The 24,520-nt window shown below is 36.4% G+C and overlaps 1 protein-coding gene across 6 annotated transcripts in view; it reads right to left on the bottom strand.

The window, feature by feature from the left end:
- Positions 1-24,520, bottom strand: part of ARID4B (AT-rich interaction domain 4B) — a 126,636-nt gene that overhangs the window by 11,545 nt on the left and 90,571 nt on the right. For 4 of the 6 annotated variants that reach the window (XM_067711036.1, XM_067711040.1, XM_067711041.1 and 1 more), the window contains exons 17-20: positions 24,204-24,455; positions 9,278-9,362; positions 6,249-6,447; positions 120-1,334 (exon numbers count right to left, since the gene is read on the bottom strand). In XM_067711036.1, the coding sequence (XP_067567137.1) occupies positions 120-1,334; positions 6,249-6,447; positions 9,278-9,362; positions 24,204-24,455 (1,751 nt within the window). The remainder of the gene's footprint in view (positions 1-119; positions 1,335-6,248; positions 6,448-9,277; positions 9,363-24,203; positions 24,456-24,520) is intronic. The other 2 variants (XM_067711038.1, XM_067711039.1) reach the window with 2 other exon arrangements.

Genomic DNA, 24,520 nt, shown 5'->3' with positions numbered 1-24,520 from the left:
AAATTACCTTCCAAATTTCTGTTTCTGCCACGTTCACACAAGTACTCCATGTAAACACCTCACACTTGTAACGAGAGATACTATAAACCCGTAAGGCAACGGAGCCCTGCGCGCCTCACCTTTCTCAGGATGCTCTGCTTCGGGCTGATTACTGCTGCTGGAGCTCACGCTGGCGTCGAAGCCCGCGGGTGAGCTGTTCCCTTCCGACTGGAGGTCCTGGAGCTCCCCGGCCACACTATCCACTTCGATTGTGCTATCAGTCTCACTCTTGATACTGCGGACTTCTTCTTGGTTTGGGGCCAGCGGCTCCGATACTGTTACAGAAGACGGCTGCCGACTGGCTTCCGTCACGGTGACTGAGGAAGGCGACTCGGGTGTCGTGGGAGGGGTGTTGAGCACTGAGTTACTGCCACTACTTGGAAATTCCGACTTTTTGTCACTGACCTCCGCCGGCTTTTCCTCGGTGGGTTTGTCGTCGGCACTGGGTGGCGGCGGGGCGGCCAGCTCCGCGCCAGGGGAGCAGCTCTCCTCCTCGGCCACGGTCTGCAGGGACCCCTCCACCGGGCCCTCCTCCGGGGCAGGATGGGGCGGGGAGGCCGCAGCCTCGGTGTCAGAGTCGGAGAAAAGCTCCTTCAGCGTTTTTTTAGGCCACTGTCCCTGAATACTTGACCAGACATCTTTTCGATCTTTAGCTCTGCTGTTCTGAAGTCTTTCATCAGAGTTATTTGAAAGTTTTATCCTTTTTTCGGCAACTTCTGAAAATCCTGAATAGAAACCAGTTGTCCGCAGAGACTTTCTTTTCTCCTCCAAACCGTTGTATTTCTTAGTTGGTGTCGTCTTTGCTTTTGATTTTTCTTCTTCATCTTCATCTGAAGAGCTGTTGCTACTGTTTTCTATGCAGAGGGGTTCTTTGCTCTTGGCCTTCTCTTCCTTTTTGCCAGGTGATCCGGTTTTTAAACACTCCTCGGTATTGCAATACCTTCTCTTACCACGTTTTGCCGGTGGCTTTGAAGATTTGTCTGTGGCGTCCTTCTTGACATCCTTTCTCTTTTTTGTGACGTCATCTTCTTCCTCATAATCAGTATCTTCGGATAACCCTTCTATATCTTTTCTTAATCTTTCTGGAGATTTCGACGCGGATTTGGCTATTACCAAATCTGCATGGACTTTGTTTTCTTCTAGCAAAGATGAACTGTTCTGTTCCTCTTTTGAAATAAGATCATTTCTGGTGTGGGTCAAATGATCAACCTTAGACTCTTCTTTGCCATTGTTATCTAGGTCTTGAACACCTGTCTCATCCTCTTGCTCACTGTCGTCAGCAGAACTTTCAGAAGCTAGAAAAGAAAGAGAAAACAACGAGTATGATCAGAACACTAGCAATGTCTTCTCTGTGCCAGCTAACATAAACATGGACTAGCTCCTATGTTTATAACTACCCCAGGTTGCTAGGTTTTATCCTCGTTTTACAAGTGAGGAAACTGAGCTTCAGAAAGTGAAGACATTCACCCAATGATGGAAATGTTCTATATCATGACTATAGTGGTAGTGACACTACTGTATACTTCTGCCAAAACTCATCAAATTGTAAACATAAAAGTGGTGACTTTCATTGTTCGTAAATTATACCTCAGTAAAGCTGATTATAAAAAAGAAAGAATTTTCTACAAATTTATGAGCACAAAATAGGGGAGTTAGGATGTAGTCCAAGGTTGTTCTAACTCCAAAGTCTATATTCTTACAAAAGCGTAGCCTTCATTTTTAATGTAGCAATGATCATTCAAAGATTTTGTGAGCAATGTATTTCCACGGTAGATGCTTTAAAGAACAACATAATTAAGTAACTTAGACTTTATATAAACGTATCTATAGAATTTATTTCTTAAATGTTCATTTTAGTAAATAAATTCAATTAACTATTAAAAAATAATAGTTTTTATTATGATTTTAACATACCATTTATTGAGAAACTGTTATATGTCAGGTACCTTGAAATGCAATGCACAGATCATCTCATTCAATCTCACCATAACCCTATGAGCGTGTTATTAGCCCCATTTTATAGTTTAGGAGACTAGGAGTTAGAGAGGCTAAGTAAACCACCCCAAAGAGCTAAAATAAGTCAAGATCAAATCTAAATCTAAGTCGTCTGACTCCAGAATTTAGAATCTTAACTACACTACACTCTACAGAGAAGTCCATGTATATTCTTTAGCTAAATTTGTTAAAAGTAAAAAATAATTGATACAGTTAAGATGGTTAAAAACATTTAATCGTTTCAATGTGTTCCTAAATAATGGAATTTTTAAAATTATTCAAGCAATACATGTACATGGTTAAAACAAATTTAGACTCATAATAAAACACCAAAAGCTCTTTTCTTCCCTCCCCAGCCTCCAAAATGTTGTAACTATTTCCTCTGATAGTTACTATCGTTATCTCTTAATAATATGCCATTCGTTGATACGTATAAGCAGTGAGGATTTTCTCTCTTATTAATACCTCTACTCCCTTCTGCCACACTTTCTACGCAAGTGGTGTTGGGAAGTTGGACAGCCGCATGTGAATCAATGAAGTTAGAACACATCCTCACTCCATACACAAAAATAAACTCAAAATGGCTTAAAGACTTAAGTATAAGACATGACACCATAAAACTCCTAGAAGAGAACATAGGCAAAACATTCTCTGACATAAATTGTACCAGTGTTTTCTTAGGTTCATCTTCCAAGGCAACAGAAATAAAAGCAAAAATAAACAAATGGACCTAAGCAAACTTACAAGCTTTTGCACAGCAAAGGAAACCACAAACAAAACGAAAAGACAACCTATGGACTGGGAGAAAATGTCTGCAAATGATGCAACGGACAAGGGCTTAATTACCAAAATATAAAAATAGCTCATACAACTCAATAAAAAAAAAAAAAAACCTACTGAAAAGTGGGCAGAAAACGTAAACAGACATTTCTCCAAAAAAGACATACAGATGGCCAACAGGCACACGAAAAAATGCTCAACCTCACTAATTATTAGAGAAATGCAAATCAAAACTACAATGTGGTACCACCTCACAGCAGTCAGAATGGCCATCATTTAAAAAGTCTACAAATAACAAATGCTGGAGAGGGTGTGGAGAAAAGGGAACTCTCCTACACTGTTAGTGGGAATGTAACTTGGTCCAGCCACTATGGAAAACAGTATGGAGGTTCCTTAAAAAGACTAAAAACAGAGTTGCCATATGATCCAGCAGTCCCACTCCTGATAATATATATCCAGAGAAAACTATAATTTGAAAAGATACATGCACCCCAATGTTCACAGCAGCACTATTTATAACAGCCAAGACATGGAAGCAACCTAAATGTCCACTGACAGATGACTGGATAAAGAAGATGCGGTACATATATACAATGGAATGCTACTCAGCCATAAAAAAAAGAATGAAAGAATTCCATTTGCAGCAACATGGAGAGACCTAGAGATTATCATACTAAGCAAAGTAAGTCAGAAAGAGAAAGACATATTGATACCATATGATATCACTTATATGTGGAATCTAAAATATTACACAAATAAATTTATTTATGAAACAGAAACAGATTTCACAGACATAGAAAATAAGCTTATGATTACCAAAGGGTAAAGGGGGTGGGGAGGGATAAGTTAGGAGTTTGGGATTAGCAGATACAAAATACTATATATAAAATAGACAACAAGGTCCTGTATAGCACAGGGAACTATATTCAAAATCCTGTAATAAACCATAATGGAAAAGAATATGAAAAAGAATATGTATATATATGTGTAACTGAACCACTCTGTTGTACTCGGAAACTAACACAACATTGTAAATCAACTATACTTCAGTAATAAAAAATAAAATAAAATCAGAAACATAAGATATTGTACAAGAACAGAATTGTATAAAGCATGCAGAAAACAGAGTTCTTGAAAATTAAAAACATTACAGCTGTCAATAAGCATTACAGCAGTAAATTAAATAGTAAAAGGACTAAAAGATAAAGTTGAGAAAATTTCTAAGAAATTAGAGGAAAAAGACAAAAGAATAAGTAATATGTCCCTGCCAAAAGATAAGAATATTAGAGTATACTGCAGAAGGTTCAATAGCAATATAATGGCAGGTTGAGAGACAGAGAGAGAGAGAGAGAGAGAGAGAGAGAGAGAGAGAGAGAGAGAGAACAGTGAAATGCAGAGGAGGAAATCAACAAAATAATTCATGAAAACTATCCAGAACAGAAAGACACAAGTTTCTAGAATGAAACAACTTAGTAAGTACACACCACAGTGGATGAAAATACATCCACACAAGGTATAATCCTGTGAAATTTTAGGACATTAGAAACAAAGATTCAAGATTCCAGAAAAAGGGAAAGGCAAAAACAAGCAATAAAACAAGTCACATACAAAGAATCAGAAACTAGAAGAGCTCTGGACTTCACAGAAATAACACTGTAAGCAAAAAAACAGTGGAACAATGTCAGTAAAATAATTAAGGAAAAACGTCCAACCCCACTAAACCATGAATAAAGATATTTTCAGATATGGACAGTCTCTAAAAATGTATCTTCCCTCTTATTCACTTGTTCTTAAAATTTACTAGAGAATGTGCTCCACCACAATGAGTATACCAAAGAAGGTTAAAAAAACACATCAGATATCCAAAACAAAGAAATTCTAGGGACCGCTTTGAAGAGAGAGCTCTAAAAAGTTCCCAGGAAGAGAACTGTGCATCAGATGTAGAAGGAAACCAGTGCAGACCGTGCAGTGTATTTCCAAAGGAAGTCACATGGAGGGCTATCATCCCCAAGATGCCTCCTGCCATCAACTAGATTCTTTGTATGTATTTTAGCTTGTTTCCACCATTTGGTGATGAAATTCCAGCTCTCCCCTCAATGTCTTGTGTGCCATCACCTGAATCGGATAATGACGTCACTTTACCCAGCAAAAACATTTTGTTTTGACCTACGCCTGAAAGCCAGGCGTATGTCTGGGAAGCCTGGAGTCTGAAAACGCACAGGACCTTCCTACTCCCACTGAACATATTCCTTTTGGTCACCCTCTGAGACTACGTCAGATATCCCTGTGGGGAGCCCCGATGTTTCCCAGAACGGCCTCATCACCTTGCCCTACTGAATTCCCTTCCAGAGGCTTTTGTAGACTCACAAAGAAGCTTAATATGACCTAGAGAGTCTATTCAGATAACATTCTCAGGGAGGGAGCCTTCATCTAAGTGGAAATACTGCCTTTTTTACATAGCTAGGTTTACGCTCGCCACGGTTTTCAGAAAACTAAATAATATCCTCTTTAGGAATATATATAGGTTTAATATAATTCTAAAGAAAAGTAAAAGAATGATTAAGTCAGAATATTAATTACTTTTCAGGGAGACATAACTATTTTAAGTAAATACTACTTGGTCACCACTGTGGTAGACATACAATACTCGTATCATTATTCTTTAAATTATATATGTATCTCCATATACTGTTCTGTATTTCTGATATAGCAGAAGATTACGAAAAATGAACTTTAGGATATTTAGATATTTACAAATAATAAATATCCATCTGAAATAAGAGAGAAAAACAATTTCCATTACATTCAAAATCAATAAAAATTCAAACTCTCTTAAGTTATAAGAAATGTAAAGTTTGTGTTTTTTTTTAAGAAATGTAAAGCAGTTTTGTGGAGATACATTCTTTTATTTCATTTGACAGATCAGATTCTCTCTTTCCTGCCAGTCAGATTTACAAAAATCTTCCCCTCCAGTACTCATCACTTTTATTATTTGTTAAACTTCATTCTGCCTTAAACATTAAGCAATAAGGACATCATAAAAGAGATCATAATAAATGTAATCAAGATAAGCAAAGTTTGGTATTCTTTACAAAAAGTTCAGTATAATTTTATACTCTGATATTGCATAATACAAACTATGTTTTACATGGCTACAGAAAGGATGGTACCTGAAAAGAACACAGTAATAGTACCAGAGGTTGAATATTAAATTTTAACTGAAATCTAATGGTGCCCTCAGCTCTACTAATAACAGAAAGATTTCCAAGCCTCAATCAATGGCTGATTTTATTTCAAGTAATAACAGAGTCAACAAAATTCTGGTTCAGTTAAAAACAGAGAATTTGATAATGTCACTGAATTACCTTTATAGAATTTGATTTATAAAAATTAAAACAAATACTTGCATGCAACAGGATATTTGTTATGTTTACCTTGAAGTCCATTAAGGATAGAAGTGATTTCTATGGATTTAATATGAGCTGTATCAGAGTTTTTGGCATCAGTAAGATCCAGTTTGGATACCATTTCAGGAGATGGATTTGTCTGAAATGGTGGTTTTGACAAGCGCCGAAGTTTACAGTTCTTAGGAGAATACTTTTCATCTTTGTCTTTTTCTTTGTCTAATTTATTCTAGGTTAAGAAAAAAAAAAGGTATCCCATGTTAGCCATAACAGATCATGAGGCATTTATTAGTAACAATGTTAAAATTCATTTTTAACTCAACATTACAGACTATTATTAAAAAACATACAAAGAAAGAATACAAACAGTCCCACAAAACAGTCAGAAATGTTTTTTCAAAGTTATTTAACAAATACTACAGGATGAGAAATAAGTTTTTGTCTAATATTTATATTTTAATAGTGGAAATAAATTAGCAATCAGATAGGCAATTAAGACTATCAAACTTCCCTACTGCTAATAATTGGTGTTACAAAGTCTGTAAAAATTAAATCACAATAGGCTTAAATTAAATATTCACTAAAAAAAACAGAAACATAATTTCAAGCTGATAGTTCTAAAACCTGTAAGATTCTCAATATAAAATGAGAGTTGGGAATTACACAACTTCAAATATCTTCATTCAGTTGACAGCAGGGAGTAACAAACAAATGACTTGCTATAAAGTCAAGTCAGTGGGGCAACCCTCCTGTATGACTGATAATGTTTCAGGAAAAAATGAGAAATTTTTTGAAATTCTCTATTTACGAACAGATGAGCAGAGGTTAATATATTTCTTGGAAACTATTTTTTAAATTTGTTTTAAAAATTATTTATAGGACTTCCCTGGTGGCACAGTGGTTAAGAACCCACCTGCCAATGCAGGGGACACGGGTTTGAGCCCTGGTCCGGGAAGATCCCATATGCCGCAGGGCAACTAAACCCATGTGCCACAACTATTGAGTCTGCGCTCTAGAGCCCTCAAGCCACAACTACTGAGCCCACGTGCCACAACTACTGAAGCCCACGTGCCTAGAGCCCGTGCTCCGCAACAAGAGAAGCCACCGCAATGAGAAGCCCGCGCACCACAACGAAGAGTAGCCCCCACTCACGGCAACTAGAGAAAGCCCGCACTCAGCAACGAAGACCCAATGCAGCCAAAGATAAATAAATAAAATAATTACAAAAAAAATTTATAGGAAAAATAATTTAGACAAGCTTCTAAATGATAATGTAGAGCACTACGTAGAAGTAAACAATTCTGAAGTCCTGTTATATAGTGAGAATATAGAACATGACTGACTATTTTTACAATTCTCCCAAAGACGGTACATAATTAGTATCATTCTGGATACTAGAGGAGAAGTTATTCTGTTCAGGGTAGTGGTTCTCTAAGTGTGGACTCTGGCCCAGCGACATTAGCATCTTCTAGGAATTTGTTAGAAGTGAAAACTCCTCGAACCAGACTCAGATCTAGTGAATCAGAAACGCTGGGGATGGGCCAATCTGAGTTTCAACAAGTCCTTCAGGTGACTGTAACACATGTTCAAGTGTGAGATCCACTGATTTAGAGCACGTGGGCTGAATTCTCTGGATGCACTGAGGCGGCTTATATGTAGGTAGACTACCAAAACCTCTCAATGATTAGTGCTCTTCTCATTTTCCTATTCTTGCCAGCCTTTTCATCACTTTATACCACAGATCATAATATACCATGCATTATGAAGGCAAAAATAGTCTACCCCACGCAAATTTCAAATATGGCTTTTAACGCCTATCAGAGGACAGCCTTGAAAATAGTGGTTCTCACAGTCAGATGAGATCGAGTGATGGGTATACAATATTAAATATTTTCTAGGAAGCTTTTTCAAAATTCACATGCCTCTTCCCTTATGACCCAGAATTTTAAATGCCTGGAAGGGGCCAAAAACTAAATTGAGAATTAAATAAATATTTAGAAAAAATTCCCCAAGTGTAATATTCTAACATTGATTCTCCTACCCCCTACCCTATCTTCTACCTGAGAAATACTACTTCTAAAACTTGCTCTGTGTAAGGAAACTGGCTTGTTAGTGCCACACACACACAGCTCTTCTAGTAGCTTAGAGCGATGCTAAATGTAGCATGACTTCCAATAAAGACCAAGAGTGTCCTGAGTTGTAGCTACTGAGTTGCTATACCAAAACTTTAAAAATATGGGCCCAATTTCACAGTGAGAAAAGAATAATCACTCTAGGGGAAACCTTTCAGTATTTAGGGCCACTAGGGTATCATTTAGCCAGAAAGTAAATAGCTCCTCACTTTTAATATGAAAATTGAATTTCAGGAGAACTATTAAACACTTCAACTATATATACCATTCAAAGTATTAAAGAGCCATTAAAAAGATTTAAAAATATTCTAAAACCTAGTTAATGGTTCTACTTTCTAATAAAACATTAGAAAGATTCAGTCTTAGAATGAATAAGCGTAATTCTATCATACATAAAAGTAACCTTAATTTCCATACAAGCTCATTAATAGATTCCCCACGGTATCTATGTAGAGTTTGCCTAATAGTGTCTTGTGAACACATTCTAAGCCACTACATATATGGTCAGAGAAAGATGAAGAAAAAAGAAGAGCTTCAGATAGGCTCTCCTCTGCCTTCAGACACTTCCTTCTCTTCCTCTAACGGTTTACAGCTATTACAGTAACCCCAGGGCTCCCAGCCACAATATTTAATGACTCCTAGTTGGGAGACTAGAGGTGTAGGAAACAGTTGAAATGGGTAAGTGAAATCTGGCTGAATGGACTTATACAATGTTGGAACTGAAAAAGTCTCAAAGATCATTTAGTACTCTTTTCAAAATGCCTTTCCATAAGCTGACAATCTTAATTGTACGCAAATCTAGCATTTGATAAATTTGCTATTTCGAGAGTATTTCCACTCTACTAACACTAATGCACACACACAATACTCATTCTGGAGGCAACGTTCCTTCATTAAGAGCTATAATACAGCAAAATAAGCACTTACCTTTATTTTCTTGCGATGTTTTATCTTTGGCACATTTTTATCAGCAGGTCGTACTATTTTATCTGCTTTAATCCATTCATCATATCTAAAATTGAAGGAAATTAACATAAATATAAAACACATACCACAGAAGGAACCATGCCATATTACAGAGAAACTTGTAAATAGAATCAGAACATTTCAGAACTGGAAAGGGCCTTGTAGGCCACCTAGTTCAACTTCCTGGTTCAAGAAATAAAGTTACCACGGCTCAAAGAGAGAGATGAAGTGACCTATCCAAGGACACAATGTCAGCTACTGGCTGCGCTAAGACTCAGCAAGGTCTCTGGACTCCTGGACTAGCGCGCACTCCTTGCTCCGCTGCCCCAATGAGAAACCAAGTCCGTGCAACAGCTATGAAGAGAAATCCCATACTCCCATATAGAAATCCTATACTTTTTTGTATACTTTGTTGTGTTCGTAAGCAGCAGGTAGCCCATTTTTCCTAACCGTGTCAGGAAGCTATAAGGGGAAGCACAGCTCTGCCAAGCCTCCAGTGCTGAGACACTTCCTACGTGTGCAGGCAGCTGAGGGCCAACAGTCGTGATGGCCTCTCCACTCAGTGCTGGCAGTCTGCATGATTTTACAGGGTGCAAGTCAGTACTGACTGCAATAAATCTACTTGTTTAAAGGGGGAAAAAAAAGACAGTTTATTTTCGTAAAAACTCAGCCAGAAAGAAGAAACATTAAAAACAAATTAACCTCTTTTTATGTTTGAAAGTTATCTACATTTATTCTGGAAAATGGGAAAACTCACTGACATTTTTAACTCAAGAAAATGAACAACTGAAAATGAGCTTTTAAATTAAAATGTCCTCATTACCAGAGGTATTAAGTGAAGTAATAAAGACCTTAAGTCAGGAAGCAAATGACCTGGGTCATTAGCTTATTAATAAATTACATTCTTGCTCTAGATAGGCCTAGTTGTATCTTTAACAAGTCCCAGGCAGAGCTATACTGCTGGTGCAAACCACGGGCTGTGGCAAAGCTGAGGGCTCAGCCCCACAATGGTTACGGCAGTGTCTGCTAGAAGCTGCTGAGGGCCACAGTGATAACTGGAGAGGACGAGGAAAGAATGGAATGAGTTCTAGAAAAGTCTTTACATATCCTTGCTGACTAGTTATGTGGCCCCGGTCAAGACGTTCTCAACCTCAGACTTAGTTCGTTCTGTATAAGGACCACTTTAAAAAGATAAAATAAAAAATAAGACTGCATATCACATATGGCTCTTTGAGGATCAAATATATGATAAGTGCTTTGAAACAGTTTAAGTCAAATATTATTCTTCTACTAAACACACTCCTCTGGTATATATACTGGCACACTAGCACCTACCTGTACATTTATAGTAATTTTAATTTTCCCATTAATACTCAAAATTGCATGATGCTTGACAAGAAAGCAATTTAGTTCCTTCCAAAATTAGAGTGAAGGTGAAGAATGAACAGAAAATATATCTGCCCTCTACAAATTTGAATGTGAACTTCTAGAAGTTGCTCTTACTTGAATATAGTTATGGAAATCAGTGCTATGTACTTTAAGAAAAAACAAAACAAGCTTTCTATCTTCTTATGAGATAAACTAAAAACAGTTCATGATGGTTACACATAACATCAGCATAAGCTAAACGAAGATATAAGAGATTTTTACCTTTCTTACCCGAAGACTACCTGTTGTACAATTAATTTTGTAATACCAGACATTTTGACTACCAGTAAGAGTACTATTCAATTCCACTTGGATTTTTGACATGAATTATTATATTTCAAATTCGGGTGAAACAGTGGCTTTCAATGCAAGAATATCACCAAGATATTGTAGCTTTGATGGAGCACCAAACACATCAAACAAGCAAAAAATACTTACTGTCCCCATAGTTACAATGTTCACCGTGACAGAGAAAGATTTCTTTACGAGTCAGAGGTAATGTATTTTGCTTAAATTCTCTTAGGAACAAGGTATAAGGAACATATACATAAGTAAAATAGTGGTTACTCCACATGGTACAGGCTGATGCTCACTGCCTAAAGCTCCACAAGAGTACGGATACTATATGATAACTATTTTCTCCTCCTCCACCCAAACATAAACTAAGGATGGTATATAAGAGGACTGGTTATCAGAAGAACTTTAGTGAGTTTGGGGGTGGAAAGAGGGTTGAGCCAGGCAGGAAACAAAAAAGAAAGATTCTGGAATTAGAAGAAACAAACTATATACGCTTCTAAAATACTTGAACAGCAGTGATTAAACATGATGGTCTTACTATTCTACGTAACAATTTTGTTTGAAAACTACTGAATGTTCTGTATGGTTTTAGGAGATTCCTTGGGAAATTCTTTAGATATGTTTCCTACTAGAGCAATTACACGGTAATGTATGGTTCTATAAGTATTAGCTAATATTTATACTGTGACTCGTTTATTATTTGCCTCTTTCTATTCTCCTTTCTCAGTGCTTTTTGTTTGTTCAGGCATTCCCTTGTTCTAATACTATTCTTTTAGATTTTTTTCTTTTTTCAGCTAGATTTACGCTGCCTTTCATAAAATGTAATAACACAATGTTGTTATTGTTATTATAATTAATATCCTTCAGAACTAGAACATGCCTTAAAAATCTATCAAGAATTTATTTCACAGATTGAGAAACTCAAACCATGGAAGCGAACTCACGTTGCAAGCTACAGGCTTGCCAAAAACCACTATGTGAGGAGTTAGAGAAGAACGGGAAATGGACTGCCTGTTAAACAGTGTAATACTAGAATGATTACTACTAGGCAGGCCAGGTCCTGTTCAGAGTAAGCATACAGAAGAGTCCAGACCAGCAACTGAAAAAGCCTCATTAAGAATGCACAGTATGGGGCTTCCCTGGTGGCGCAATGGTTGAGAGTCCGCTTGCCGATGCAGGGGACACGGGTTCGTGCCCTGGTCCGGGAAGATCCCACGTGCCGCGGAGCGGCTGGGCCCGTGAGCCATGGCCACTGAGCCTGCGTGTCCGGAGCCTGTGCTCCGCAACGGGAGAGGCCACAACAGTGAGAGGCCCGCGTACCAAAAAAAAAAAAAAAGAATGCACAGTATGAACCAATCCTCGAGGAGGGAGAACAGATGAAAACAATGCGTGAGAATTTTGGTTAAGGTAGCTTTTTCAAATTACAAATGCCTTTAACCAAACAGAGGTTGAGACCAGTGATGTAAACATTAACAGAAGGGCTTCCCTGGTGGCGCAGTGGTTGAGAGTCCGCCTGCCTTTGCAGGGGACGCGGGTTCGTGCCCCGGTCCGGGAAGATCCCACATGCCGCGGAGCGGCTGGGCTCGTGAGCCATGGCCACAGAGCCTGCGTGTCCGGAGCCTGTGCTCCGCAACGGGAGAGGCCACAACAGTGAGAGGCCCGCGTACCGCAAAAAAACCCAAAACCAAAAAAAAAAAAAAAAAAATTAACAGAAATATTTCAAAATGTAATGAAGTTCCAAGTAGCACTTTAGTTGCCTGACTAATCTTACAAGGAAAAAAAAAAAAAAAAACGATGATCAGAAAATAGAGATAGCTATAACTGATCATTGTATATATTTTAAAAATAGGAAATGTTCTTTCCTTTTATGTAATTACTGATTACAGTACTATTCAGGAGTTCTATTCTCTTTTCTTTTCTTTTTTGTTTTTGGCTGCAAGGCATGTGGGATTCTAGTTCCCCAACCAGGGATCAAACATGCGCCCCCTGCACTGGAAGCATGGCGTCTTGACCACTGGACCACCAAGGAAGTCCATGAGTTCTATTTTCTTTACAGAATACTTTCAAAGACCAGGAAGGAGAGAAACATAAATTCATGTGGGAAAAAAGCAAAACGATACACCCCGAAAGGCAACATTTCCTACTGACACTAAATTATATAAGAAAGAGGTCAATTTTTTATTTTACTAGTGTTTGTTAATTTAAATTAAGTAATATTAGTGGGTTAAGATCTCTGATTCCCTATCAAATACCAAGAATAAAGACTTGAATGAAGGGAATTTAGTTCAGAACTACAGAAAAAGCTGCCACTGATTCTATTTATTCTATATAAATGTAAACTTTTTATATAGTCTATTTAATATACATTAAAAAGAGATTACAGCACATTTACTTTAGGCATAAGAAAATAGTCAAAGAAGATAGAAAATGGGAAAATTTAGTTCAAATTCAAATATCTTGGACACCATAGAAATCGAAATTACAGGGAAGTGGCAAACAGCAGAAAATTGCAGCTAAGAAATAGAAGACCATGAAATATTTCTCATTTCTCCTTGGGGCACCATACCAAGTACAGTATCCATTCATCCCTCAAAATACATTCTTAAAGAATATAAGAATTGGGGCTTCCCTGGTGGCGCAGTGGTTGAGAGTCCGCCTGCCGATACAGGGGACGCGGGTTCGTGCCCCGGTCCGGGAAGATCCCACATGCCGCGGAGCGGCTGGGCCCATGAGCCATGGCCGCTGAGCCTGCGAGTCCGGAGCCTGTGCTCCGCAACGGGAGAGGCCACAACAGTGAGAGGCCCGCGTACCGCAAAAAAAAAAAAAAAAGAATACAAGAATTTAAAAAACTAAGTCAAATATAAATTTTTTGGTTTTAAAATGCTTCCATCCTCTGAAACATTCCCAAATACATGGACATGCTGTACTTCCCTCACAGTGGCTCTCCAATATTCTTGATTCGGCTTTAAGTACCACAAAGTGAATCAAGACATTAGAACGCATATTCTGATGGGGTCTCTCTACTGTGCAGGAACTACAAACAGCTATTTAGGGCAACAGGTATTCAAAGAAACCACGTTATTGTTAAATACCTAGATTTCTCCCCAAGGCTAGCAGGCCTATTGCTGTCAGCTCTCATGTTCTGTGATAATGTAGCTTGAAAACTAGGAGAGAAATTTAAGCTAAGTGGTTGGCCTACAAACAAAATGACCTGCACCTTTAATCCAAGCAATAGAGTTTTATGAGAATGTCTGAGGAAAACAAGGAAGTTTGGATTATTGATATAAACTATACTACCTTTAGTTGGACTTTAAATTTAGAAATTACGAACAGAAGAGAGTAATTGGCCTGTTTGTGACAAAAGGAAATACAGTTTGCCAGGGCACAAGGAAAAGAAGATTACTAAATGCTTCCATTTAAAAAAAATATCAAAAAACAAAGAAAAACAAATATCGGGACAAATATTAACAAACACTGAGTTCGAAAATGAAGACTAAGTCTGTTAATGATTAGCCCATACTTTTTCAATTCAGTTATCAATAAATTCATTGTAATTAATGCGTGGAGTCTAGACAAGTATCTTATCTGATATTTAAAGTACTAAGGAAAATATTTTCAAAGAATATACTGACTTATTTGAGAACAGTCTATTGAGATCATCTAACATTCAACTAACGGAATAAACATGAATGACCAGATGCATGAGCAACTCATTTAACTTCTAGCCGTCTGTTCCCTGACCTACCTAAAATGAAGAAGGTAGAACAGATGATCCCCCAAATTAAAAAATTATATGAAACTCCCAGACTAGAAGTCTACACAGGGCTTATTCACTCGAGAGATACTTCTTAGGTACCTATCATGTGACAGGCTCTGCGCTAGGCACTGGGTAATAAATGCACCACAGCTCCTTATCGAGGAGTTTACAATTTAACAGAGAGGACCACACTAATCAGTCATTACGTAAGTAATAATACAAACCTCTGAACCATTCAAACAAAGTAGCTACATAAATATTTGAAATTTTAATGTGTCGAATTAAAATATTTATACAAAGCTAAAAGGAACCATTCAGAGACCATAGCATACTTGCTCTCACCAGAGAAAAACAGAGTTCTAAAAAGAAAACGTTTTGACTTTTTTTTGGATCTGTTGGCAAATCATCTAAGAAATCATTTAGCAACAATAAAAATGGAAAAGAACATTAGTCAACCAGACATAAGATACCAAAATGGTTACTGTGCCCACATCAGTTCAGATTTTGGTTCTGCTTAAACCTAACTAAACCACTTTCAAAGAAATATCATCAGCCATGTATTAATATAAACCCACAGAATAATTACATGCAGAATAAGGATACCGTACAAATAATTTCAACAACAAAACTGAACTGACAAAATACTTAAAAACTCATTATTTAAAATATGCATACAGATTATAAAAGATAAAATCTAATAACTAACCGTTAATATAAGTGAAATATTAACATCATTTGTATGTCGTTTTCTGTAATGGAGAGACTCATTTCATAATTGCTGAACAATATGTATTTTATATCCTGCCTATCTATAGGCAAAAAACTTAATATATGTCATAAAACTAACTTAGCTTTTAAAAACCTCACATCTAAAGTGGAAATTTAGGCCCTCTTTAGCATGGAAAGGAATTCTTTCCCCCTTAATTGAGTAAGAAAATAGGAGGGAAGAAATATGATATTGTAATAGAAAAAAAGACCAAGTCACGATGAAGAGCAGCACTAGTTATTATCAATTATAAACTTTATAAGCAGTTTAATCAATATTTACCTACTTTATGAATTTTCTATAATAATCTCAATTTACGTATTTATTTTTAATGTGAGAGAATATCTAAAGCAAAATTTATAGAGACCTACTGACTACAGTTTAATGCTTTTAGTCATGTACTTAGGATAAAACAAAGATAAAAGCATCATATTATTGAAAAAATAAAATTCTAAGCATGCTATTAACATTTCATATTTCCACTCCATACAACACTGTTAAATCCACATCAAAGAAACAGGAATGGTGTTCATTGTAATAAAGAATATAATAGTAGGATGATAAAAACATGAATATTATAGCATCATCATATTAAAGATTTGACACAAATAGCCCAAGGGAAACGTACTGTAATTATATAGATCTGTTTTCCTAGAGAATTTAACTTTGTAAAATGAAACCAAGGTGTAGGTCTTCAGGCAGAGGTAGTATCAATATATAATGTTAGGAACACATCACAGAGCATTGTAACGGGCTTATAAAGACCACTGCAAATGGTTAACAACTCTGGCACTCATTGTATTTTGTGATGCAGGTACTGACTTCTAAAAGTATCCCCAAAGTTTGTTTTATTAATATTTGATAAGCTTAGGGGATTAGTCTGTTTGTGCACATTTAGACAAACATACTGATGTAACTTGCCAATCTACAAAACTATGAAATGGAATAGGTCCAAGTTAATGCTTTACATTAAATGTACCTGTCAATCTACAAAAAATACTAAATGGAACAGGCCCAGTTAAGTAAACACGCAGAGAGAGAACAAGAGAGAGAGAAAGGAAAAAAAGGAAGAAGGAAAGAGAGAGAGGCCATTTGAGTGCAAAAATATATGAGTTTATTAATCTTCTTCACAAATGAAATTTTTATTTTCACTTGCACTGAAAAACTAACCAACTCCAAAGTCATTTTTTAAGTAAAATTATATATATATATATATATATATATATATATATATATTTTTTTTTTTTTTTTTGCGGTACACGGGCCTCTCACTGTTGTGGCCTCTCCCGTTGCGGAGCACAGGCTCCGGACACACAGGCTCAGCGGTCATGGCTCACAGGCCCAGCCGCTCCGCGGCATGTAGGATCTTCCCGGACCAGGGCACGAACCCGCGTCCCCTGCATCGGCAGGCAGACTCTCAACCACTGTGCCACCAGGGAAGCCCCCAAAATTCATTTTTATGTTCCCCTTGTTCATTGCTTATAAGCTTTCGTTTAAATTTCTCTACATGTAGGACTGTCTGATACAAAGCATTTGTGTGCTGTAAAAGAATTTTTCACATGAGCAGTAACATACAGTCCTTTGACTTCCCTAGTAGTTTTTAATTTTAATGCTTTATAGCATAAACAGAAGTAAATAGGCTAGGAGACTGTGACATAAGGGTTTATGGAGACAAGAGTTTGGAGATGACAGTGAGGTATCAAGAAAAGAAGAATGGCACACAGGAGGAGCAGGAGTGTGCAAAGATAATAGGAAGACTTTGTGAAAGAGATATGGGCAATGTTCCCTTTCTCCCCTTAAAACAGGCTGACAGATATTTCCTTGAAAACCATTGTCAAATGGCCTTCATTTATAGTTCTTTAACTTTCAACTATAAAAATAAAGCAGACAACTTCCTAGATAGAGTACCTTGCTTTCCTTTCTATCATTACCAGAATAATTATTTCAAAGCATACGAGTAGAAAAACTTTGTACTCTTATCAATATTCCTAAGTCCAAAGGCATGTACAATGTAAGTATGGCAGGGAAGGAACAGGGAAATTAAGCTGAGAAAGTGACATAAAATTCTTCAAAGGAACAAAAGGAGACAGGGACTGGAAGAAAGGTCACAGGACATGAGCACTTCCAATCAGATTCATTCAAGTCTCTTACTCTCAATCCCATTTTGGCTGCTAATTAGGAGTTGGGCTCTGTATATTACCCAAAGAGGTCATTTAAAAAACTGACTACCATAATCATATATAAAAATTAACTCAAGATGGACGAAAACTCTAAACATTAGAGTTAAAACTATAACATTCTTATAAGAAAATGGGGAAATTTTCATAACACTGGATTTGGCAATGTTTTCTAGGATACAACACAAAAAGCATGAGCAACAAAGAAAAAATAGATAAATTGGACTTTATCACAATTAAAAAGACACTATTAAGGGTGAAAGGACAATTCTGTGGGTTCACAGAATGGGAGAAAATATTTGCAAATGACATCTCTGATAAGGGATTAGTATACAGAATATATGAAGAACTCCTACAACTCTTTAACAACAACAAAAAACAACCAATTCAAAAATGGGCAAAGGGCGTGAATAGACATTTCCCCAAAAAAGATATACAAATGATCATATAAAATTAAGTACATGAAAAGATGTTCAACATCACTAGTTACTAAGGAAATGCAAATCAAAACAACAATGAGATACCCAGTAGATTAGCTATAAATAAACACTTTTTTAAAAACAGAAAATGACAAGTGTTGGCAAGGATATGGAGAAATTGGAACCCTAATACAATGCTGGTAAGAATGTAAAATGGTGTAGCCTCTGTGAAAAACAGTTTGTTCCTCAAAAAGTTAAGCAAAGAGTTACCATATGTAAAATGATACAGAAGAGGTTCCAGTGAGAAAACTAAGCCACATCTGTCCCAATTCCCCACTTGTCTCTGTATTCCATAGGTACCACTTTTATATACAAGTCCCCTTTTTTAGATTTTAATTTCTGCTCTACATCCATTTTGTTGCCAGAAGGTCCAATCTAGTTCAATATTCGTTTAATAGTTACCATATGCCAGGCATGTACAGAACATTCTAGATGTGGTAAGGGATATTAATGGAATGAATATAAAAACTGAGGGGTTTTTTTTCATGTTTTAAAATTAAATGCACTTCCGTAATGTAAAGTAATGTGCTCCCAATATAAAAAGCTTAAAACAATAGAAAAAAATTTACCCACAGTCCTACATGGAAGTTATATTCTAGGAGGTCAAATCCCTTTGGCTCCAAAAAATAATTCAGAAAAATTCAGTATCAGAAAAAGTGACTCAAATCAGGACTGGAAAATCAGGAACAGAATGTAAAATAAGTTAAAATGGATACCAGAAGAATAAAAGAAGGGAACAATTAGAAGGGAGAAAACACATAAAGATAAGAAATGACAGAATGACCGAGGGGTGGTTTTCAATTTGGGAAAAGTAGAAAAGGAAAATAAACCAGAAAAGTAGCTGCAGCTGCAGCAGCCGGAACCCACGTGAAAAGTACCACAAAAGGAGTGGTCAGCTGGCTCAGGCACTAAGGTAAGGCAAGTAACAAGAGGTCAAGAAATAAGGGATGGAATTCGGCTAGATGGGGTCCCTGGTGACCCCGTTCTGGAGGCGTGGTGGAGGCGAAAGCCTTACTGGGTTGGGTTTACACAAAAAGAACAGGAGACAAACTGGATAACAAGTGTAAATAACTCTAATTGTTTTTGCTGGATGGAAGTGGAGCAAAGAAACAGCACAGTAGGGAAAGCAGGGGGAAGCTCAAATGAGATGAGAGGAATAACTGCAGGTCTATATGTGGATGGGAACGGTTTAGAACAGAGTGAGAAAATGAGAAAAAAGGGGAGAATTTCTGGGACCATATCTCTGATTTAGGCAAGAAGGTATGGCAGTTGGAAGATGGGTTTTAGATAGTAGCATGCTTGTTCACCCTAAGGCTAAAGATGAGAAGGCAGAAAACATGGCAGCAGATGTAGGTAAGAAGGTGATGTAGTGGAATTCTGTAGAAATTCTCTTATTTCAATTTTTCAATGAGGTCACCAGCTGAAAGTGAGGATGGGGGAAGAGTTCCTGGGGATTTGAGGAGATAAGAAACTGTATGAAAAAAATTGTTTCTGTAACTATGTATGGTGATGGATGTTAATTAGATTTATTGTGGTGATCCTTCTGCAATACATACAAATATCAAATCATTATGTTGCATACCTGAAACTAATATAATACTGCATGTTAATTATACCAATAAAAACTGTAATAATTAAAAATTACTCTCAAAAAAATGAAATAGTCTGAGAAAGTAGAAAGGGCATGGAAGGAGGACATATAGCGCCCACTTGAGGTTCACAGTCATGAATTTAAAATAAGACCACTCATTGTGGTGGTTTGTTTTCCTCCAGACAGGATCAGCTGCACAGGTGCAGGCAGGGAGTAGCAGGAGTGTTAGATTTCATCAGCCTTCTTGGGGTTTTGTCAAGCAGGTACTACAAAGCAACAACACAAGAGCAACAGAAGAACATGGGGGTTTAAAAAAAAAAAAGATTCTAACAAATGACTGAAGAATGCGAGCAACATAAGGAGAGGATGAGGGCAGGGGGGAGACGGGGGCTGTACATGCTGGAGAGGCTCTCCCCTCACCTGGACAATGAATTCCTTGCTAGGGACTATTTCTTTGTACCTTTAGTGCCAAGCACAGTATCTGGCTTATAGCTGTTGAACTTATGTTTGCCAAATAAAGGAAGATATTTGATAAAAAGCAGCTGAATGTTCACAAAAAATGGGATGAAACCCATTTGTTTGTGAAAGCTTTTTATTAGTTCCCACTCCACCCACTCCCTCCAAGGAGGAGCCAATTTGCTTAGAAAAATAAGGTATTTTTAAAATGAAATTCATTTTCACTTCATATAATATACTTAAGTATAATTCATCTTACTTTCAGTTTTCTATAACTTGTAACATGGACTAGAACTAACTGTTGTTAGTTATTTAAGAGCTTTACAGTTGAAATTTTAGTGTCTCTTTTCTTTTTCTTTTACTTAAGGGTGTCATTTAATGCAGTTGGGAATCTTCAATATTAAAAAAAGTTCTCTAATCAAACTCCCAACTCCTTGATTATGGAAAGTCAAAGTAGAAATGAATGGAGAAAAATAACTCAGCATCGATACATAATAAAATATTGATGTATTTTAAATCCCATGCCAAGTAGCCTAGATAGTTCCAACACACTTGGTTGTTTTACTGAACAAGGATAGCTGTTACTGAACAAGGATAAATCCAACACACTCAAGTTTATGGCCAGTGAATTTCAAAGTAACTTCATTTTCAAACGTCAATCTCATGTTTTATGGCATGACCTAGAAGCTTGAGAGTGAAAAGGATCAATTAGCTAATGATACTAAAAACATTTATAAAATATTAACATCACTAAGAGAAATTAAAACAAATATAACAGAGAGCCTATGATTAAAAATTATTGAAGTATGACTATAATTTTTAAATGTATGGAGATATATTTTTTAAAAGACTAAAAGAGAACACACAACAGTATTAGTAGTGATCCTTTCTTTTATGTACTTTCTCATTTTTCTATATTGAATGCTACTTTTAGATGAGTTTTTAAAAATTCTGTAAAAAAGCATGTGGTGAACTAGTAAATGCTATAGCACTGGACAATCATTTTACATATGGCCACCATATCTGAAAAATTCTGTAACAATACTGTACCATTTATAAGTCATTATGTGGTTTAGGATCCAGAATTCTGGCTATTTCCCATAAATGTAATGTAAGTATGTAAAAATGTCTTTTTTTCCCATTGTAGTAAGTAAAAAAAAATTGGCCCAAATGCTATCTTGTGTAACAAAAAAATTAAGATTTTCAGTTGTGAAATAAGGGTATAAATGAAAATTAATGTAAAGGTTTAGACAGCACTTTAGAAAAAAAGGAAAAATGTAGAAATTACAAGAAAAACAGTATTCTTCTAAGAAAGATATTATTTTCTTTAAGAAAAACCTGCTTGATGGAAAATGTTTCAGATCAAACAAAACTCAAACATCTCCATACAAAATTTCCAATATGCTGTTGTAATAAACAACTGCCAATAAAGATAAAACTATTTTTATGAAACTTCATGCATATATCTTCATTTCTAATTGCACATCTCAAGTGTAAATTCAGAGATCAAGCTGAAGATCCCCAAAATAATAGGAAAACAGTTGTAGAGCTGATGAGGATTTGCTGAGGTCCTCACTAGATTAGCTTCAGACATGAAGGAGGAGCAAAAATCATAATTATTGCTTATTCATCAATAAGACAGACTCTTTGGTTATTAATCCAGAGAGAAATAGGAATACTGTTATGTTGACTACAAGAAAATTAACTGCTTCATCTACTGAAGGACAATTGTTTTCTCTATGATGCTGGAGTCTGTAGAGATCCACCCTACAGGTCTTCATCAAGACGGTAAGTTTTCTTCTTTTGAACGTTCATACCATACAAACGTGTGAGTCGTCAGAAGTAGATGGCATCCTTCTCGTTAACACAAGCATGTCTTGTTGAACTAGGTCTTGTTTTTCTTTTCTATATTATTAAAAACTTGAATGCCTCAATTTAAAATCCTTCCTTACCCTACCCAACCCCGTATCAATTTCAAAGCTCAAGTAACTGAACATTCTTTTTTTTACCCTCTAAAATCCAAGTGCTCCTAGGACAGGATTACGCTTTCCTTTAGTAAATCTTTTCTTAACAAAACAAAGTTGCATCTTAATTGCAGAATAATTTTATGAATGTCTCAATTCTTATATCTACTAAGCCCCTTCTGTTTAATGAGATAATTAACAGAAAATAATCAAGCCCTCATAACAGTGAAATTTGAGAAGGCCTAAATTCTATCCATTTGTCACAGAATTTAAAGCATTTTATAAAGGCCACGAAGAAAACTGCCTCATTACATAAACTAGCAAAATAACCAGAAGAAAAGAACTGAAAAAAGAGGTAAAAGATGATGCAGCTCAGATTATCTATCTTGTGGGCATTACTCAGTAATTATTAATTTTTGCTGATTCAATTTTTCCTTCCTAACTTTAAACTAACATGTTCAACATTTACATTTACATCCTACGCCAAAGTGGAACTCCCTCTACATTTATATTTAATAAGATCATTTAGTAAAATCAAAATGATTAAACATCAAAAACAGGAAAATATTCTGATAACAGCTCTATCTGAGATCTCAAGTGTCTTCCTTTGAACATGATCATTAATAGTCAGCCCTTCAGGTGAGGAAAATCATGCACCACAGGGGCAGCGCAAGAACCAACAGCCAAAAGGATAAATTACACACGATGTTGAAAGAGGTATCTGGAAAGCTTATATTTCAGCAGGACAATACTGATGATAGGCATTCTTAAAATCCAAAACTTTGTTAACCTTCTTCGTAGAAATAATAAAGAAAAAGTCCCAAACAAAACTGCTAAACATTTCCTTATGACTTAAGCTTCAGAATGGATCAGAATTGCACTTCTCTCAAATTAAGAAAGGTAATCAGAAGATCATGCTTCTAGATAGAGCTTCCTATTGCTGCAGAAGGACAACACAAATTGTACTTTTAAGAAAGAGAGAGTGTACTTTTTTTAAGAAACAGAATTTGCAATGATGTTTTCTTAAAAACTTCCCAAACCACAGAATACAATTTACATATAAAGTATGAGAACTGTATTCCTCCTTGAAGAAGACACTAGGTACACCGTGAAACTACCACTGAAAACTTCGATGGTTACCTTTTCAAGGGCTACAACTCTATCACAGGCTACTTCAAATATATCAAACATTCCAAAATAAACAAGGTTTTTCTTAAAAGATATCAAAATGCTCAGATCCCAAAACTGGCTTGCCAACTTTGGATAAAATTCAAACAAAATTTCTTTGGATAAACCAAAGCAAACTTGTACAAGAAGAAAATTCAGTCTCGCCTTTCAGTTCCCTAGGTGAGTAGCAGTCGGATCGTGCACTCTATTTCAGTCAAGCAGACTTGCTCATAACACTTCAACGATACTGTTTCAAACATAAAAATTAATTTCGGAGGCTTGTGAACAAGGCTGTAACGCAAGAGCTGTTAATGAGGAGATAAGGCTTTCTTGAAATAGCTAAAGCTTCCTAAGAAATCACAACTTTAAAATCCCTGCCTACTAAAGGAAAGAAACAAGATTACAAAGAAGAGGTTACTGCAGCAAGTTGGCTGAAAATGCAAGAGAGCAAGAAGCCTGATAACTGGCTCGTAGACATCAAGAAGCTCAAAGCCCTTTTACCTTTTAAAGAAATTTTTCTATCATTTCACTAATAATGTTGCCTCTATTAATCTACATGCATAACATAAAAATCAGCTACATAGACTTCAGTTTTCCAGACACTAAGGATACCTTTGAACTACTGAAACCAACAAGTAGGAAGTCACTGAGCGAGGCACTTACTTGCCAAAACTACATGTTTTTTGTGTGGTATACTGTGCCCTCAATTAGAATACTAATAAATCTGTAATTCGTTAAATATTAAAATAGGAAATTATTTTACAAGTGTTTTTAGGTAGTAATCACTAGCTAAAACTCAAGTTACCTCACATTCCATCCGCAGTAATGCACCAAGTAAAGGACCTCTCCACCTTCGACATCAGAATCTTTAATACTAGCTTCATACATTTTTTGATTTTTCCCTCGTCCATACCGCACTTGGACTTTCATGCCTGGTGGATAGCACTCAAACTCCTCTTCCGCACTGTTGTCGTCCTCCTCTTCCTCCTCTTCCTCCTCCTCCTCCTCCTCTTCTGCTTCTTCATCATCTTCATCTTCCTCTTTATTCGTTTCATCTCTTGAAAGGTTTAAAAAATTGCAGTTAATAAAAGACACTTCATAAGCTTTTCAGTTCCAAACCAC

The sequence above is a fragment of the Pseudorca crassidens genome, chromosome 16 (genome assembly GCF_039906515.1).
Source record: "Pseudorca crassidens isolate mPseCra1 chromosome 16, mPseCra1.hap1, whole genome shotgun sequence".
Classification (NCBI taxonomy): Eukaryota; Metazoa; Chordata; class Mammalia; order Artiodactyla; family Delphinidae; genus Pseudorca; species Pseudorca crassidens.
The sequence above is the reverse complement of the archived record's forward strand: the minus strand, read 5'-3'. Positions and strand labels throughout refer to the sequence as shown.